This window comes from Protopterus annectens, chromosome 12.part0, assembly GCF_019279795.1.
Source record: "Protopterus annectens isolate FY-2018-M chromosome 12.part0, PAN1.0, whole genome shotgun sequence".
NCBI lineage: Eukaryota > Metazoa > Chordata > Ceratodontiformes > Protopteridae > Protopterus > Protopterus annectens.
In genome coordinates, this window is record NC_056746.1 from 1,011,614,355 (window position 1) to 1,011,634,868 (window position 20,514).

At 41.2% G+C, this 20,514-nt stretch overlaps 1 protein-coding gene across 2 annotated transcripts in view; it reads right to left on the bottom strand.

Annotated features, from left to right (window-relative positions):
* TSHZ2 (teashirt zinc finger homeobox 2) overlaps positions 1-20,514 on the bottom strand; it is a 1,160,839-nt gene that overhangs the window by 478,684 nt on the left and 661,641 nt on the right. For both annotated transcript variants that reach the window (XM_044090031.1, XM_044090030.1), the window contains exon 2: positions 13,863-16,911. In XM_044090031.1, coding sequence (XP_043945966.1) covers positions 13,871-16,911 — 3,041 coding nt within the window. In that variant the 3' untranslated portion in view covers positions 13,863-13,870. The remainder of the gene's footprint in view (positions 1-13,862; positions 16,912-20,514) is intronic.

Below are 20,514 nucleotides of genomic sequence, written 5' to 3' on the forward strand. Positions count from 1 at the left end.
AAGCTGGGCATAAATCCCTACGTCACTCGATGGGTTGCCAACTGGCTTAATGACAGAACCCACACTGTAAAAGTAGCAGACTCCAAATCCAGCACCAGACAAGTGACAAGTGGAGTACCTCAAGGTTCAGTCTTGGGACTACTCTTGTTTGGCATCTACGTCTCTGAAGTACAGGCCAACACTAAGGGACTCTGGCTAACAACGTTCACAGATGGCTGCAAACTGGGAGCCATTAGTGAATACCCAAATGATGTGGATATTCTACAAAAGGACCTTACAGAAACAGATGCTTGGTGCCAGAACCATGGGCTCAAGCTCAATGCCAAGAAATGTATAGTTATCCCCTTTGGGAAAAACCATGTACCCGTGAATTACCACATAGCTGGCACTACACTAAACACCGGAAGTGTGATAAGGGACTTAGGGACACAGGTGGACAGTGGTCTTACCTTCAATAACCACATCGCCACAACAGTCAGGAAATCCTTCTATGTGGCGCACCTCATCACTAAGGGCTTTTCATTCAGAAAAAAGGAGGACATTGTCCCACTGTACTTATCCTTCATTAGACCCATCACAGAGTACAACATCCCGTTTGGTATGTACCTCACAAGACATCTGCAACAACTGAAATGGCCACAGAAACAACTCACTAAAAGAATCACAGGCCTAAAGCAGATGCCATATGCTGACTGAATAAAAAAACTCCAGCTATACTCTGTCACATGTTGTCTACTTAGAGGCGATCTCTGCTTAACATACAAGGCCATGTCAAACCCAGAGCTGTTGGACATGCTATACTTAAAGAAATCTCAATCCATCAGAGCCACATGCTCCAGGGACCTAAACCTTGTCATCACAATGAACAAAACATGCTGGAGGGATAGGTTCCTGACCCACAGACTCCCCATACTCTGGAATAGACTGCCCATACATGTCAAGCAGAGCGCCTCCTTGGCCCTCTTCAAAAGGAACCTTGACAACTGGATAGCAGATAGGAAATTTACCCCAGGATCATGTCAGTTCCCCTGCTAGACAGGGGTCCAGGGAAGTAAATATTGTGGGAAGAAATAGCCAGGGAATTGTTATGGCTAGGCTTGTATAGGCCCTAGGGACAATAGCTTAGTACCAACCTATGAACCTATGACACGTTGGGACAAAGGGTGTCTGTGATGGATCAATGGATGTTTGTCATGGAATGTCTGATGGGAGGGGAACAGCATCTTTGTAGGTGTAGGTCAGCCACCTCATCTGCTGTCAGCACATGTGGCCCTGCCCGATCACACTCCCATAATAGCAGTACTTCCACTGGCCCTTCAGTGAGTGTGCTGTCCACAGCCAGACATGCCATGGAGTCATGGTCCTGGGTGTCCTCATGAAGGGAGCTTGTCCAGCAGACATCAGTCACATTCAGGTAGCAGCACTGTATCAGACCATGGGCATGGATGTGCCAGTGCAACTGCTGGCAGAGGCAGTTCTTATGGTCAGGGATGACAATGATGAATTGCCACCTCTACCATACATAGACCACACCTGTCAAAAATATCAAGATGTAGAGCCAGCACAGAGCTTGGCTCTGTTCATACAGACACTCCCACACCAATTACATCTGGAGGACCCCTACAAACACACACACAACAGTTACTCAGTTTGTATCACTGGCCATTTGTTGGTTTATCCAAATGTCTGCCTTCTTCTCTTTCTTACTCACACACACACACTCAGCGACCTTTAATGTCAAATTAGGCATGCTGTTCCCAATGCAACGCTCTGTACAGGTGATGATAACTGTGCAATATCCTTGTTTTCTATCTTTTGGATTCAGGATACAAAATCTTTCTGTCTGATGCTCAGGGTACATAGATAACTTATTACTTAGTATATCTGCATTTGTCATGTTGAACTGGTAATTGTACCATTGACTAATATTGGCCTTTTAAAGTTAGACAGTTAATAGCATCAAAATTTCCCAACTTTATATAGAATGATCCTATAAGTGTTGTGAAGTCAGAAACTGCAGTGTGTATCATTACTTTCTAACTTCTCTCTTTAATCATTTCCAGTACAAACGTATGGTGCTAAACTGAGGGCATGCAATGATCATCAGTACTTTCGAGAGGTATGACTGTATGAATCTTTGTTGCCTGAGGCCTACTACTTAGTAATGGACACATATAAGTGAAATAAGTCTCTGCTGTCACCTGTTAAGGCAAGTTCTATACAGATCTCCCACCTTTTACTAGCTTACCCAACCAAGTAGTGAAATACAAGCATATGCCACACAGTCATATTATTAAACAATACACTCCAGGTTCAGGACTTACCTTGTGAATGCAGCAGTTGACACAGTTTTAGATTAGGGCTGACTTTGTCTGATGCAAGCAGTACATAGCCAATACATGGGGAAGTAAAGTTTGTGTGAGTTGCCTGGCATCAGTGTTATTATATGTATGTGAGTAGGAGGAAGGTTTTAGGCCCCAAGGTGGTGAATAAGTGTGCTATACATTGTCTCTTAGCCAATGCAAGGGTTTACTGAGCACATGTATGTCTGCCTACACCCACAGCAGCTGGTGGTTCCCTCTGTGGCTCCTCATTTGCCTGTGGCTGTGGTGAACTTGGCATTGGTGGTGGGATGTAAGCCTCTTCTATTTGGTTATCCTGCTAAAGCTGTTTTCTCTGGATTATGTTGTGTATCATGGCAAATACTGTGAAAAATTCTGTACATGTCCATGGATTGTACTGCAGGGCTCCCCTAGATGTATCAAGTCACTGGAACTGTGACTTCAGCAACCCAAACACACGCTTTATGATATTTCTTGTTTGAACGTGTGCCTCATTATGGTGTTCTTCTGTGGGTGTGTGTGCATTTCTGATGACAGTCATCAGCCACAGTTCCAGTGCACAGTGCATAGCAGCATCCCCCAGTAAATGTCCCTGTGGGATATCCCCCCTCCCCCAGCAAACATCTGTTACAGTTAGGAGCTGTGCCAGATATGTGAATCGTGTTATCTGCTAGGGTTGCCAGCACACACATTGAAGATTACTCCCTTGGCATTACACAGGATTTGGCAGTTAATAGAGTGGTAACCTTTTCTGTTAATGTGGAGCCAACCCTGTTCCCCAAGGTGGTGCCTTAATATCTACATGTGTGCAATCTATGGCACCCAGTACTTCAGGGTAGTGTGCTACATGGTAGAACTCCTGCATATTTCTGGCCCTCTCCTCAGAACTACAGGGAAAATATATGTGGTCACTGGAATGTTGGAGGATAGCATTCAGGAATTGGTGAAGGATCCTGGATGCTAATGCCTGTGACACTCCCAACAGGTCCCCTGTTAGTCTCTGAAAGGTACCTGTAGCTAAGATTCTAAGGGCTGAGATGGGTTCCCCTTGGCTGGCTCTGGCTCTAAGTTGAGGATGGCCTATATCACAGAGTTCCTGTAGTTTGTCCCTGTCCACCCTGCAGTGATCCACAATTTGTACATCATGTAGGTTGTGAAAAATTAAACAGGGCCTGAAAACTCTTCTCCTTCTTGGCCTAGGCCTATTAGCAGCAACAGCACAGGCTTCGGCCTGTAGCACATACAAATGAATTAAAGCAGCAGCAGGCTCTAACATTCTGTCTGTGTAGACTCCTTTCCAAGTGTGTATTCCAAAAGTTTTGGAATCTGCAGGAAAAAAGAGCAGAGTCTATACGGATTCTTTATAACCTGTTGAATAGCTAAACCACATTGGATTGGTTAATTAGCATGCAATTCAGCTGCTTATGCTGTAATTAGCATGCCACGGTGTTTACCTTGTCTGAGCAGTGGTGCATGACTATACGGTGCTTAGTGACTATAAAGCTTTTCTGCTGCCATGTGCGTATTGCGACATAAAAAGACCATGTAGGCTTTATTGGATCCCCTGACAATTTTACCTGTTCTCTTTCAGAAATCACAGTACTGAATGTACTAATTATTTTGACAAAAAAGCAAAAAGGCATTTTTATGCATTTATAATTTAAAATATTATTCCAGCATCCTCAAAGGATTGGTACCATAAACCATCATATGACAACTGCTGCAATTAAGTACTGAGGTTGCAGGAAGTCTCCTAAAATTCTTTGTGGATATCAGTAAAGGAAGCACTTTATAAACGTTGCCTTCTGATGTCTTATTTTGGGCACTGAAGATACATAAATATTATCAGCTTAATTATTTAACTTGAGTAATGACAAAAAGAAGTGTCTTGTCTCAAAATATGCATCAGTCCCTGTTTATGAAAGAAGCCTGTACTTAAATGCAGTTTTGTGGATGTGGCTTTAGTATAAGCCCACCAGGTATGCCACGGAGGGTATGCTTCTGTTTGTCAGCAGTGCATCTTGTTACTGCTTGCATCCACTACAATCTGTTCTCTTTGACTTTATCTGTAATTGGAACTACTCTGGCTTCTGTACTGATGTCCTTATGTCTTCATCTGCCCTATACTGTGCATCCTACTACCCATCTCAGGTACTTCATCTCCATCACCTCTGGCTTCCTCAACTGCTCTGCCTTCAGTGCCCAGGTTTCTGTACCATACAGTAGTACTGGTCACACCACTGTTTCACCTTACTTTTCAGCTTCTTTGGCATTCTTCTGTCATACTCTACCCGATACTTCTTGCCATTTGGCTGCAGCCCATGCGATTCGATCTTTGACCTCCTCATTCAGACTTCCTTTCTCAACTAACCATCTGAGATACTTGAACCTGTTCCAGTATTTTCTCTCCTATCTCAATTCTCATCTTCTTCTGATTTCCCCATTTGCTACCATTACAACTGTCTTATCAGTACACATTTTCATCCCAAGTGTCTTCAGTTTTGCATTTCATTACCCGATGCTTTGCTGAAGTTCTTGCTCAAAGTCTGCCTGTAAGACCACATCTTCTGCATACAGCACCTTTGTTGATCTGTTCCCTCTGACCTGTTTGCTAATGCAGTTCATCACCTGTATGAACAGCAGCGGGTCAGTCAGAGCTGAACCTTGATGCATACCCACTCCCACGGGAAAGCCCTGTGAAAGTCCAAGCACTGTTCATGCTTGAGTCACTGTGTCCTTGTACATAGTGTGCACTAATTCTACCAGTGTTTCTGGGATTTTGAATCATTGCAGGACTGCCCAAATCAGCTTTCTTGGGAACTTGTTACATGCTTTCTCCAAGTCCAGGAATGCCCACTTGGACTCTTTCCTCATCTCTAGCTTCTTCTCAACTATCTGTCTCACTGCATATTTCAGGTCAGTTGTGCTGCATCCTGATCTGAATCCAAATTGCTCATCTCTCATCTTACTTTCTGCTACTACTACTATGCATATTCATTTATCAGTCAGCCACTCCAGTAATGTCATGGAATGTGACATGAGTTAGAAACCTCTGTACTGCCCACAAATGTGGATTTTCCCTTTGCGATTGTAAACTGGCACTACTATGCTTATTCTCCAGTCATTTGGGATGCACCTTTCTCTCTACACTGCAATGAGTACCCTCAGGAGCCATTTCTCCCCATCTCACCCAGCATCTTGATCATATTTGCTATGGCCTCATCTGAGCCTGCTGCTTTCTCTGACTTTTTTTCCTTGCTACTGGTCTTACTTTGTCTAGGGTGGGCTCCTCTTCATCATTCATCATAGGCTGTGTCTGGGGCAGTACAGCTTTTGTGGGGTCTTCTTAATTCAGAAGCTGCAAGACGTACTCCATTAGCTTTTGATTTCCTCTGGACTGTTGCCGGCATCCCTTATGAAGGATGTCTGACTACCATCTTTATCTTTCTGGTTTTGCCTTGCAACCTGATAGAGTTTCTTTGTGCCATTTACTGGCTCACTTTCCAGAAGCTGGTAAAGTGGCTGTGATGCCTTGTTGTTTGCTACAGCAATTCTTCTCTTAGCCTCATTGTTAGCCAACCAGTACTCCATCTTAGTCTGGTCTGTCTTTGCTATCTTCCACTTTTATCTGTACTCCTTTTTTTTGATGACTTCCTGGACTTCTGTATTCCACCATCAGTTTTCCTTATATACCTTGCTACCATATCTGGCTTGGCCATGTATTTGTTCTACATTCCTTATGTATTCTGTTTTTAACTCCACATATTTCCTCTTCTTCTTGAGATCCTTCATAATTCATTGAATTCTTGTACTTTCTTTCCAGTCAAGTTTAAGGTCTTAAGCTTAGTCTCTGTTGACTTTAGAGCCTTCTCCCACCACCACTTGCAGATGATTGTGGCAACCATTGGTTTATGCTGTGGGCCAACTGTTTCACTGGGGATGACTTTGCAATCACTTATTCTAACCTAATGTGCTTTCCTTACTAGGAGGAACTCTGAGTTGCATGCTTGACATCTTTTGACTGTCTCTCTTGCTGAAAGCCATGTGTTGGCCACCATTAAGCTTTTTGCCAGACAGAAGTCTAGAATGGTCCACCCTTTCTTATTCTTGTTGTTCTACCATGTAGACCCAGGAATTCCTCCCATCTAGTTCTTTGTGGACCAATATATGCATTCATGTCATCAACACTAATTCATGTTGTCCTGCTTTATCTAACAGGTCCTGTAACTGCTGTCTGAATACACTCTTTTAATCACTATCACAACCTTGTTGTGGGTCATAGGCTGAGGTCATGAATAGTGCCCGATCCTTACACTGAAGTCTGACTGCCATAAATATGTCACTAATTCTGATGGAATCCCTCACTGCTTTTTTAATCCTCTCCCTCACTACAATTCCCACACCATTTCTAGTCTGTCCTCCTCCTGAGTATTAGACTGTGGATCCCAAGCCAAGTGGCTTTGCTGCGCTACCCTTCCATCTTGTCTCCTGGATACAGAGGGTGTCCAACCTCCTTCTTACCATCATATCATCCACTTTCCAGCTGCATCCTGTTAGTGAACATACATGGAGTGTAGCAATCCTTAGCTCATGTTTAGCAGGTTGATTGGGTTTATGTCCAGCTTTCACTGAACAGAGCTAGTCCAAGCTTGACAACTGGACATTCAACCAGACAGTAGCTTACTGACCCACGGCTGCTGTGCATACACACCTCCTATCATTAGCATGGGTCCCTTGGCACAGGCCAATTTATCACCGGGAAATACCCTATGACAATTTTGCAACAGTTGTCAACATGATTGAATTACTTAGAGCCAATTGTTACACCATCAAGTGGCTAACCCTGACACAGTGTTTGTGATCCATGTTCCACTATGTAGAGGATACTGATCATAGTTAATAACCAAAGCTGTTGCTCTCTACAGGTCTTCTCCTTATAGGGCACCATCTAGAATCTGTGCTGTTCCCCATAACTCTATTCCTGGGTGAGTTAGAGGTGGAAACACTCAGCATGTTTTTATGATGTGGGAGGAACCCCAGAGAGACACAGGGAGAACATGCAAACTACATTCAGGCATTTGTTGGAAGTCAGGATTGAATCTCATACCTTGTGCATGGGAGACAAATAGCTTAACCATTTTGCCTGATGAAATCACACACTGGACAAAATACAGCTAACAGCAAACATACCACACTTCATGGTTTCTGGAAGCCCTTTGAAGGGTTCACCATTACTAAAAATTAGAAAAATGTCTAATAAAAGTATAGTAGTAAAACACATACACTTCATAATCCTCCCACTAATAAGAAAAATCTCCAAGCAGAACTCAATTTCTTTATATTTAAGAGGCATGACTGTCCTCTGGCAGATGCATAAGCATGCTGTGTCTGAAGTTTGTTTATCGCAACATTGTCAGATAAAATGTGATGCTGAAATTACTTCCTTGTAATCTCTGTTTTATACATATATATATATATATATATATATATATATATATATATATATATATATATATATAGGTGTGTGTGTGTGTGTACATATATATGGGTCTATATTATTACCAGGAAAGCTAATAACAGCGAATACAAATAAATCATCACATGTAGAATGAATGCACACAACAGCGAAATGCCAGTATATCAAAATCCAAAAAATAAATTTTTTTGTTTGGCCAACACTGCGTTCCTAGTGTGCTATAACAAAACTAAAAAAAAAACAAAAAACTTACCTGAACGCTCCAGGCAGGGGGGCAAGCCCCACTGCACCCCCCACACCCCCGCTACTTAAATATACCAAAACTCTGAGATCGCACTACATTGAAGTAAAGGGATATATTCCCTACGGTTATCTCTGTTGAAACTAAAATTCCTGTGTGCTATACGAGCATGTCTGTCAAGTACAGTTTGCAAGTGATATTGCCACTCAAGAGTCTTCCTCTTCTTTGGTAAGGGCGGACATGCAAACAAGCGTCATGCACAATTGAATTTTGGCCGGGGCAACTAAAACATTTCGATGTACTGTTTTTCACTTAATATGCTGTTCGACACTTATGTAGTTCATTCTTTACATGTCGCACAATATGTAGTCACTGCTATCTTTCATGCCAATAACATAGACTATACACATACACAGACATATATATATATATATATATATATATATATATATATATATATATATATATATTCACTTTATAATCTCAAAATACTGAAATATCAAATTTCAGTATTTCGAGACTATAAAGCCGAAACACCAAAAAAATGAAAACAAAAACCGCAACCGTTAAAGCACACACACAAACAGAACTACACCTATCTCCAAACAACAATGCAAACACACACACACACACACACACACACACACACACACACACACACACACACACACACACACACGTACTATCTATAAGCAGGGGAGCAAGGCCCCCTGCACCCCCCCCCCACTTATATATACTAACACCGAGGTCGCACTAAATACCAACACACATAAAACCCACCAACATACATTCCACATCCCCCTTGCACAAACACACATCACACAGATACAAACACCACCACTCTCTATACTGACACACTCACACTCTCACCTACATACCCTAACCCACACCTAACACTCCCCGACACACTCACAAACACACAAACTCTCCCCAAAACCCTTAAAAACACCACATTTACCTAACGCACCAGCAGTACTGCTGGTTCAACATTTCCGTGTTCGATATTCTGCAGTTTCGCGCATCTGCAGATTCGTCACTTTGGTCTCGAGATACTGAAATTCGACATTTCAGTATTTTAAGATTCCATAGTGTTTAAATAAATATATATATATATATATAGATATCTAGATCGATATGGAGAAAGAGGGAGGAACATGTAACTGTAAAATCTGGTCATAGATGAAAACCATATAATGCAGCCTGCCTGCCCGTTCCCATTGCCACTGCATAACATAAAGATTTAATTTAAAATGCAGCATACTTCCTTCCTTCCTCTCCAGAACTGCCATGCATCTATTCTATGTTCTCAGGTATTCCACCTTAAGTGGCCATTTCAACTATCACTGTACATCTTTGTGAAAAAGGGTTTCCTACAGTTGATTATGTCCTCCACTTTGTATCTTCAACCAGCATTTTTTTAATTTACTGCATTTGTGTCTAGCTTGATTCGACCAGCCTTATACTTCTGTATCTTTTACTTCTTTATTTTTTTTGTAAGACGTTACCCTCTTGGACCATAAATTCCCCCTAATGTACTTAAATGTTTCTCTCATACACTTACTCTGCCATCCTCACTAGGAGGCATGCATACTTTAAGCACCATTGGTTTCAGATTTTATCTGTCCTACTGCAAATCATGCACTATTTTACTGCCCCCCTCAGTTCTCCATCCTCCTTGAGAATATCATCTCCAAAACAATAAATAGTATGAGATGTGGGAAGGTGTCTGAAATGTATTCACATGTGTTATCTTCCACCTTGGAACCAGTGTTGACAGGATAGGCAGAAGCTTAGATTGCACTGATGTCCAGTTTCTGTCAGGCTAGGATGATATGGTTGACAAACCTCACTGCTTTGCTAGAGATGGTTTGCACCTGGCACCACTAGACTTTTAGCTGCTGGCAAAGTCTCTTGCCTCCCCCATAGTGCCTTTTTTAGGTAAGATCTCAAAAACAAAATTGCCTACGTGAAAACTGCCAACCATAACAAAATAAGGATTATACTACTAAATGTTAGGAGCTTAAACCGAAAAATGCACACCATGGAAGCAGTTCTATCATTGGAGGATGTAGATGTCTGTGCAGTTACAGAAACCTGGTCCAAGGCCTCAGAGAGTACCCCAGGCTTGCAAGGCTACAGTGCCTTTCACACCTTCAGACTGCAAAATGAATGTGTGAGAAACAAAGGCGGCAGTGTTTCTATCTATATTATAGATAAATTCACCTCCCGACTAGTTAGACTGGACAACTACATGGAGTTACTCCAAGTTCAGATTACTGTGGGCAAGACCCCCATTCAAGTCATAGCTAGTTATAGATCCCCCGCCATGGTTCATGATATGCATGAGGTCTACTTGACCAAACTGGAGTCAATACAAATAGTGCCAAACACTCTGGTCATGGGGGATTTCAATTATCCCACCATCAACTGGGAAACCTACTGTAGCCCTGAGTCACTAGCTTAAAAGTTCCTTTACTTCGTTAACTCAAATGCCCCAGAACAAATTGTTCAAACCCCAACAAGAGGAACAAACATACTAGATCTGGTGCTCACTAACATGACAAAAAGATGTACCACCTCAACTGTCGGACCCTCATTAGTTAAATCTGACCACAAATCAGTCACCTTCAAACTGGCACTAACACCAGAACTCACAAATGGTGAAGAAAGACTAAAAAACTTCACCAAAGCAAACTATACCCTCCTAGGAGAAGGTAGATATGCATTCCAAGCCCCACCCTCAGCTTGAAGTGGTAACTACACCAAAGCTTACACTAAAGCCCTGTACAATCACTTGTATAGGTGCATAGGCTCAGCTGTTCCAGACAGAATCAAAGCCAGAGCCCAAAAGCTGCCCTGGTGGACATCCAGCATCAACAAACTTTACAACAAATGCAAAACGTTGCTGTCTAAGAAAGCTAAGGCAAGGCCCCAACAATAGAAAAGCCCCCTCCTCAGCCTCAACAAGCAAATAAGGCAACATGTCAAATCCTCTAAAGGTTACTCTGAGAAAAACTTAGCAATCACAGCCAAAGATAACCATAAGGCCTTTTTCATCTACTTACACAGCCTAAAAGGTAAGACACAAGCATGTACTGAACTAGTGACTAATGGTATCACACACAATGATCCCACAGAGATAGCAAACCTACTTGCGGACAGATTCGGCAAAAAGTTTCACTCCCTTATCTTCTCCAGACTTATGACAAACCTTGCCCCCAACTCCCCCTCACCCTACATATCTGAAGAACAGGTCATTAAAGCTTTGTCTAAGGAAAAAAACACAGCCTCTATGGGACCAGACTGCATCCCAGGCTGTCTTCTAAACAAACTAAAACATGAACTAGCATCACCATTAATTTTGCTACTCAATCACAGCCTAAACACAGGCATTGTTCTGCGGAATGGAGAACAGCAACAATTATTCCCCTCCACAAAAGTGGCTGAGCAACAGATCCAGGGAATTACAGACCCATAAGTCTGACCAGCCTCATCTGTAAAGCCATGGAGCATATCATCATGGACCTCATAAATAAAGACATAGGCGACTTGCAAACCCTGGATCTGACCCAATTTGGCTTCATCAATAGCAGATCCTGCCTGTTAAACCTGATGGATTTCTTTGAAAATGTGACCAGGGCCATTGATGAGGGCAAATCTGAGCACACAGCATAACCCGACTTGGCAAAGGCCTTTCACACAATCCCACACTCACACATTACTGGTAACATTAACAAACTGAGTGCAAATCCCTTTGTTGTAAGATGGGGTGCCAGCTGGCTCACAAACTGGTCACACACTATTGAAGTGGGATGCTCCACATCAACCAGCAGACCTGTCACCAGTGGGGTACCACAACGGTCAGTGCTGGGCCCCCTACTGTTTGGTATATACTTCCTCAGACGTTCAGGTCAAAACTAAGGGGCTGTGGTTGACCAAGTCTGCAGATGACTGTAAACTGGGTGCAAATATTGAATCCCCAAATGATGTCAGTATACCTCAGGATGGTCTTATGCATACCAATGACTGGTGTCTTAGTCACCATCTCAAACTAATGCAAAGAAATGCATCATCTTCCCCTTTGGTAAAACAATGTCCCTTTGCACTATCAAATTAACAGCAACAACCTATGTACCTACAAAGTGGTAAGAGATCTGGGATCAGAAGTAGACTGCGACCTTAACTTTGACCACCATGTGTCTACTGTAATAAGGAAGGCTTTCTATGTAGCACACTTGATTAGCAAAGGCATCACCTCTAGAGCATAGGAGGTTATAATCCCTCTATTCTTTTCATTAATCAGGCATATAATTGAGTATAATGCCCCTTTCAGCATGTACCATGCAAAGCACCTACAGCAATTGAAGAGACTTCAGAGGTTTCTAACTAAGAAGATCAAAGGACTCCAGCACGTGCCTTAGACAGACCGACTAAAGTCCCTGTCACTATACTCAGTATCATATAGACTTCTTGGGAATGACTTCTGCATGGCTTACAGAGCAATTTCTGACACCAAACCTCATGAATTTGTTGCACATCCTAAATCAAACAGGACTAGAACTAACCATTTCAGGGACCTAGACATGGCCTGTGACTTGAATAGGACATGGTGGAAGGACAGATTTATCTCCCAGTGACTGCTGCATCTTTGAAATAGGCTGCTAGTTCATGTGAAGCAGAGCAGTTCTATGACACTGTTCAAAAGGAACCTGGATGAGTGGATGGGGCACCGTTAATTCTTATCAGGGATAGCACCTACAACCATTCTGGGCATAGGCAGTTATTACTAAATACAATCCTGGATATTGACTACAGTATCTATGATGTTACATTGGGATGAAATGGTTAGGCTTCAAATGACCTCCTATGATTATTGATAGCCTAGTAACATCCTATAATCCTGTGATACTATCAGTGTTGTAGCCAAAACCTTCTGATTTGTACACCAAGGTCTCATATTCTTAGCCCCTCCCCCAGCAGCATTACATTTTGTGCTACAGCATACATCTAATTTATGCAATTCTTGATGCAGCACAGAAACAACACTAGAACTCTTTAATTGGATAGCTAGAAATGTAACAAATACAGATCACTTTGGAGACGTTTATATTATTTCTTATCTCAGGCAAACCCTTTTTATGTCATTTATGTGTTTGCAGATATCAAACTTCATTCTCCTGAACTAGTATTAAGGGGACATCACCGCTTACATGATACATCGGCAGCTTTGACTGCAACTTCTAAAGTGTAGTACTTGTTTTGTGACTTCCTAAAACAAATCAAGAAATTTACACAATCAGCGCCACTAACATTCTTGTGTGTTGCAATACCTATTTTAGCAAACCACTCCAAGCAGTAATGATCCAAATTCATTGTATGTTTATGGCCCTCGTGAAAACAAGTTCGGCAACTAACAAGTTGCTACTGTTATTTGCTTGTTTGATTCAGTTGCTTTCACTGAAATGCTAATGGACAAACCCCCAAAAAGCAAACTGCAGTCACCAAATCTTTTGTAGCTTTACCTAAAGTTTTGTGACCTTGGAGTTGCAATAGGCAGAGAGTAGAGGGAAAAAAGCAACTTGAATGGGGACTATGGTGAAGGCTTTGCATCCTACACAAGAAATCTTTTGGTGAGAATCGATTCACTTTATTGGCTCCATCCAGTCAGGTTTCAATATAAAGCAACTCAATTGAATGAACTTCACCCATTAAAGATATCTGGCTGTTGACATCTAGGCATGGGTCAGTGCTGAAACAAACCTCAGATAAACACTACTTACATGCATGGCATTTACAAACATACCTGAAAGGCTATTCTTCCTCCATTTCTGTTACAAACTGTGAATGGTTTTCTGGTGACTTGCTATGTGTTTTACTGAGGTGTAGCTTCACTGCATGCTTGCTAGCAAATGTTCTGAAGCACAGCCTGCACTTGAACTTAGAGTCTGTGGTCTCCTCCCCAGTTTCTGGTAACTTCTCAGTTGTGAGTCCTGGCATTTCTTTTTCTACCCTCTTCTGCTCTGTAGCTAGTCTGTTCATGTCCTTCATCTGAAAACCTAGATGAGATTCCAAGTGGCTAATGTATGTAGGCGGAGTCCTAAACTGTGAAGCACAGTCACTGCAATAGAATACTGGATGCCCTTTGTCCATATTTTTCAAAAATTTAGTGCCCCCAGTTTTCCTTAACTGGTACTTAACATTGGCCAGCCAGTGGCTAATAGTAGTCATTGAAAGTCCAGTAAATTTAGAAATCTGCATGCGTTCCTGGGGGCCCAGGTCTGACAAAAGGTACTTGCCCTCTGATGTTTGAAAAAGACTGGATGCAAACTGTGCTTGCAAAATAAGAAGGTGCTGTGGATTCCAGTTCGACTGCCTGCCTTTCCGTTTGTGTAAAGGGGATATTTCTCTTGAGACATCTTCAAAGCGTCTAACATCTGTCTCTAATTTCAGTGGTGTAATCCTTGAAGATGTAGAAGGTTTTGGGGTTGTCGCTTTGGGAAGAACTTTAACCATATCAGCAATATCAGACAAGGCATATTTGTGTGGTGTAGGGGTACAAGGCTGAGAATGGGGAGCCTCAAGCATTTTGATGTGTTTAGACTTTGTTAGATCTATAGGCTGGTCATTACCATCAAACAAGTACTGGCTACTAACATCAGAAGGTCTTTGTGGAAGTGATGACACTTTTTCCAGCAGACCTGCACCAATTTTATGAAGCATTGCAACACTGCTTGAAACTGGGCTTGAGTTTGGCCTTGTATTGACAGGTTCAGTTGCTTTTCCAAGATGATTGTTCAGAACAGACTGCAGAGCACTGAGGGGGTTTACACTGGGCATCTCAGAGGGAAGGTTTGTAATGACATTTATATTTGAACAGTTGTTAGTCAAAGATGGTGATTCCTTGCTTACCGGTATCTCTTTGTCAACACTTTCTGTTACATTTTCATCTTCTTGTAAATTAAATGTGTCTGATTTTTTCATATCAGGTGGACTTTCACTAACTTTTGTCTTGCAAAATGAAGGATCTGTAGATTGAAATGCCTCTGATACAGTCTCTCTTTTCACTTCTGATATGCTGCTGTGAGTTTTTTTATCTGGCATGCAGTTTACCTGAACAGAATGGGCATCAGTGTTTGACAGAAGAGGCAAAGCGAGGACTTTCTTTTTTGGAGCAATTGGTCGCAGTTTGTTAGTAAATGTTGGTCTTACTTGAAGTACATGAGACCCAAGTGGTAATGAAGGTTTTACAACATCTGACAGCTGATAGGCTGCATGGATGCTGGGGTATGCACTCCAGCTTGGTGTCCCATTTTGGGCCTTGTTGATTGCAGAAGTGACTGTGTTTTCCAAAGACTTGAGAATATCACTTCCACCTTTAGATGCATCTTCCAAGTCTTCTTCCCTAAGATACTGATACTTCAGGGTAGGATCCAAGGATTTTTGAGATTCTGGATCACACTCTATTGTCGGCAATCCCTTTTCACCTTCTGTTGATTCATCTTCCTTGTCTTTATCTTCCTCTTCCTCCTTTACTTCAGAAGTTGTCATTTCATCAGAAGCCTTGGTGCTGGATTTAATAGACTGAATATCACTCACTGTGACTTCAGACAGTGACTGCATCTTTTCTACAGCTAACGGGTCAAGAACAAGCTGTTTTCCCTTTTTGGAGGCAGAGCTTGTAACTTTCAGGAAGTGCCCTGTCACCATCATGTGACTAGTCAGCTGTTGTAAAGTGTCATGAGAACTTCCACATTCCATGCACTTCAAGATTTGTGACTTGCAAGCTTCAAACTGCCATGTGTAACTGGCTCCATTTTGATAGCCATAGCGATTATTAGAAGATGCATGCAGGCCAGAATTCTTGTGAGGGGAACCTCCATCTGTGAAAGATCCTGTAGTTGAATCTGGTGAACAAGGCCTAGTAACTTCAAAAGTGCGTTTTTTTGTTGCGGACACTATTTTTGATGAAATGGCTGACACTGGTTCCTTTAAAGGCACTTTCTGGTAATGTTTTGTTTTAATCATGTGGACACTTAAGTCCTGCAGGGAATCAAATGAGTCCCCACAAAACATGCATTTCAAGACTTTCTGTGCATCCTCTTTGTCAGTATCCTGAAATGCCCTTTTTCTGCTCTTAGAACAGTCACTCCGTCCATCAGTCTGTTTTTTGTGGTTGTCATCCTGATAATGTCCAGTTTCATTCATGTGCACTGTTAACTCTACCAAGGTATCATAAGCAGCACTGCACTGTCTACATCTAAACCTGCTAGCACCAGTGAATATTGGACCATACATTTTGCTATTCTGCCTGTAAAGCTGTACTGAACTGAAGAAATTTGCCTTGGAGGCTGGTTGGGAAGGTAAAGTCTGTTGCAATGTTTTTGACAGTGCGTCATGGTGCCAGTCAAATTCAGTTTTGCTGCTTCCGTTTTGGCTATCATTGTCTTTCTTTTCACTATGTAGCAATTTAAGGCTGGCACCAAGACCTGACCAGTAAGAGTCTGGGAGGAAGTTAGCATAAACATTCCTCAACTTGTCCGTACTACAGTGGACTTCCCGTTTAAAGGTGGCATTTCCACCAACTTCATGATCTTGGCCATCTTTTGAGGACGTGCTTTTAAAATCCACCAGCTGGTCACTTGAATCACTTAAAAATGACTCACTTTCACCATCCTGATTGGATACAGCACTCACTGGGGAATTCTGGTAGCTGAAACAGCCCTTTTGCTCAGCTATTATTTCTTCATCATCAGTGCCAGTGTAACTTCCATCTTGAAGCTTTAGCTCAGAATTACTTTCATCTTCTTCATCCTTCACCTCTCCTTCTTTCAAGTCTTCCTCAGGGACATAAGCTGGAACATAAAATTAAAATGTGAAAAACTTGTTGCATTGTAAATCACTTTACCTTACACCACAGCTTCATTCTTTTTTCCATTTCTTACATTTCATTTAATAGGTAATTATTCACTACTGATAGGAAACATTAAGTATTAAAGTTATAAACCAGGTAATCTTTAGAATAAATGTTAAATGATGGATAAAAAGTCTGAGGAATTCCTTGTAAATGATGCCCAAGGCTTCTTGTTCTAAAATAATTAGCTGAGGATTGAATACCGTCTGCAGCTGAAGGGTCAAGAACAAACAGCATTTTCCTCTGTGATACAGCACTTCAGGTTTTTAAAATATGCTCATGATACATATGATGCAAACCAAAAGAGACATAGCTAATAATGTAATTAAAGAAATCATTTTTATGTTATTTGACATATGCTGTGTTATTTTAATTACGATTTTCCACAGCCATCGGCACATAGTTTGCAGAGGCACAGATAGGTTAGTTAACTTTAAAAACATGACCTCATCTGTAAAATACATGAAAAAACCTGCAGCAGTCTGTTTAACTGCTTAGGAGTTCAGCGTTTTTTATTCCTTAAAACATGTAACTGAATAATCAAAAATATTCATGGATCACAAGAAAGGAAACAGCAAATGTTTTCAATAAAAAAAATGATAATTATAACTAAAAAAAGAACCAGAAACTGAAAATGTCATAGTTTGACATGCATATACCTGACAGTCGGTCAAGTAGACAATAGGAACTTAGCTGTTACAATTTCCACTGCTTGGTTCCTCCACCTATAGGAGCCTGCAAAGACAATCTAGGGGTATTTATTTAAATGAATGTATTATCTCTGTATATCTTTGCAATTTAGCCTCACTGTGCTTAAACAAAATCATTAACACAACTACACCAATCATCAGAAATCAGGGGTACAATGTCAATTATACCTCCCCCTTTATAGTTACTACCTCCTCCATTCCTTCCTGCAGAACTTACATTGTGCCCACTCATGATTCCAAATTCAAATTCAAAAATTCAAATTCAAAGAAAATTTATTGTCATTTAGGACCACACAAGTGCAGCCTAAATGAAATGACAAATGTCAGCTCACGACAAAAATGCAGTGCAAATAACATAAATACAGCAGTATTAATGAATAACATAGGAAGGAAAATAACAACACATATGACATGCAAGAGGTAGTTCACATTACATAAGCACATTCAATACCCATTATCCAGTGATAAATACACTGTTAAGAAGGAGAATAAATAGAGACTAGTGAATAGCAGCTGTTTAGTTACCATATTGCACTCTTTAACCTTAGAAGTGACTCAGTATAGACATCATATTGCATAATAGTATTGCAGGGTGGTAATTGCTCAGAGCAGCAGGATTAAGCGAAAAAGATGCTTCAATGTATTAGGTATTATGGTTGGTGTCTGAGTTAATAAGTCTCACAGCTATAGGATACAAACTGTTCCTGAATTTGGTAGTCCTACAGTAGAAGCTGCTGTACCTCCTTCCAGACGCAAGTTATGAGAACCAGTTGTGGCCCGGATGGGTCAAATCAGCTAGTATTTTGTATGTTCTCTTTCTTGCTCTTGTAAAGAAAAGCTCCTGAATAGATGGAAGGTTTGTGCCCAAGATTTTCTCAGCCACCCTCACCACCCTCTGTAGTTTCTTCATCTCAACAACTGTACAGTTATTGAACCATGCTATGAAGTTGCTAGTGAGGAAGCTCTTGATAGCTCCCCTGTAAAAAGTGGTAAGAGCAGACAGTGGGAGCCTGGCCTTTTTGAGCTTTCTCAGCAGGTGAAGCCTCTGTTGAACCTTCCTGAATATATGGTTTGTATTAGCAGCTCAGGAGAGGTAATCAGAGATATAAAGGCCCAGGAACTTGGTTGTTTTGACTTTCTCTACACCCTCCCCTTTGATAGTGAGTGGTTGGTGAACTGTTGCCTTTCTCCTGAAGTCCATAATCATGTCTTTGGTTGTATTAACATTCAGGTCCAGATTTTTCCTGTCACACCAGGCAATTAAAGTGCTCAACTCATCCCTGAAGTTATGTTCATTCCTACCACTAAAGACAGCCACAACTGTGGTATTGTCATTTAATTTTATAACATGGTTTGACTTACATTTTGCAATACAGTCATGGGTAAGCACAGTGAAGAGAAAGGCACTGAGCACACAACCTTGGGCGGAGCTAATCGGAGCAAGGGCATTGAGCAAACTGATCTGTGATATATAACATTAAGTATCCTGTTTTTTTGCTTATTTTTATGAGTTATTTATAGCACTTTTATTGTCTGCTGCATACTTTTCTAGTGAGTTTCAGTGTGTCTGAGGTATTAACTAGAAATGTTCTAAAACTGTTAAGCATCTGCGTTTGTTTGTTCTGATTTCCTGCCAAGGAGTGTATCATATAACTTAATTATATGCACTTAAAAGCATTCTCTAGAGTCTCCTTGCTCCTTTATCTGTTTAAACATTTCTGCAGTTTTTTCTACCTTAGTTGTGTGGGTAGTTGTAGCATTGTCCCATATTCAGGCTTGTGTTTTGGGCCTAGTTGTTTGTTGGTAGAGGCTGTGTGTCTGAGCACATGATCCAGGCCATCTTAGTTTAACCAAAGCCAGTATAGCATTTCAGTGAGAGTGAAGTTTTTATGGTCATTGGCTGATTGAGGTTACCTGGACTATGGCTTGGAGTAAGCACCTCATTGGTTCTTTCGAGCTTTCTTTAAAGTTGTTTCAGGTTTCAACTTTGTTACTTAAGAAGTTAACTTGTGAGTGTTTGTGCCACTTCACACTGAGCTAATCAGAGAAAGGGCACTGAGCAAACTGATCTGTGATATATAACATTAAGTATCCTGTTTTTGCTTATTTTTTTACGAGTTATTTATAGCACATTTACTGTCTGCTGCATAATTTTATAGCTAGTTTCACTGTGTGTGAGGTATTAACTAGAATTTTTCTACAATTGTTAAGCATCTGTTTGAGTTTGTTCTGATTTTTGTTTCCCACCCTTCCTCCCTGTTGGTATCCTGTTCTTATACTTGGTGGCTTTGCAGTTCCCCACCCCTACTGTAAATTTGATCTGGGACACTCCTCCCAGTCTAGTGTCATTACCTCATTCTACCTAATAGGGGGAGAACATTTGAGAAGGCCAACCCACTTAGTTTCTTAACCTTGAATTATCTTCTGCTCCTCCTTTTTCCCTTTTCACTTTACCAAAAAGAAAAAAAAAATTCTAAGCTTGTTTCCTGTCTTTCCTGTAAGTAATCTAGTCCAGATACAGATTTGCTGTATCCAGGATGGTTTGTAAGCTTCTGAGACCCAAAGCCTTTCTGTGTTGGAGGGAAGCCTTCTAGCCTATCAGTGGGAGTAGTAAGCACTAGGTAGCTTATCTAAAAAAAATTATTAAAAACACTATGCATCGCCGCTTAGCTAGGGTTAAACTGTTCCCGGCACCATAAAATCTGCTCTTCAAATTTTCCCTTAGAACTAGCCAGTTTTAGTTTTAGCAATCAAATCTGTTTCTTTGAGCTCAGCACTTGTTCAGAACTCATTGTAAGCACTAAATAAGCTACAAATTACTACAGCACTCAACT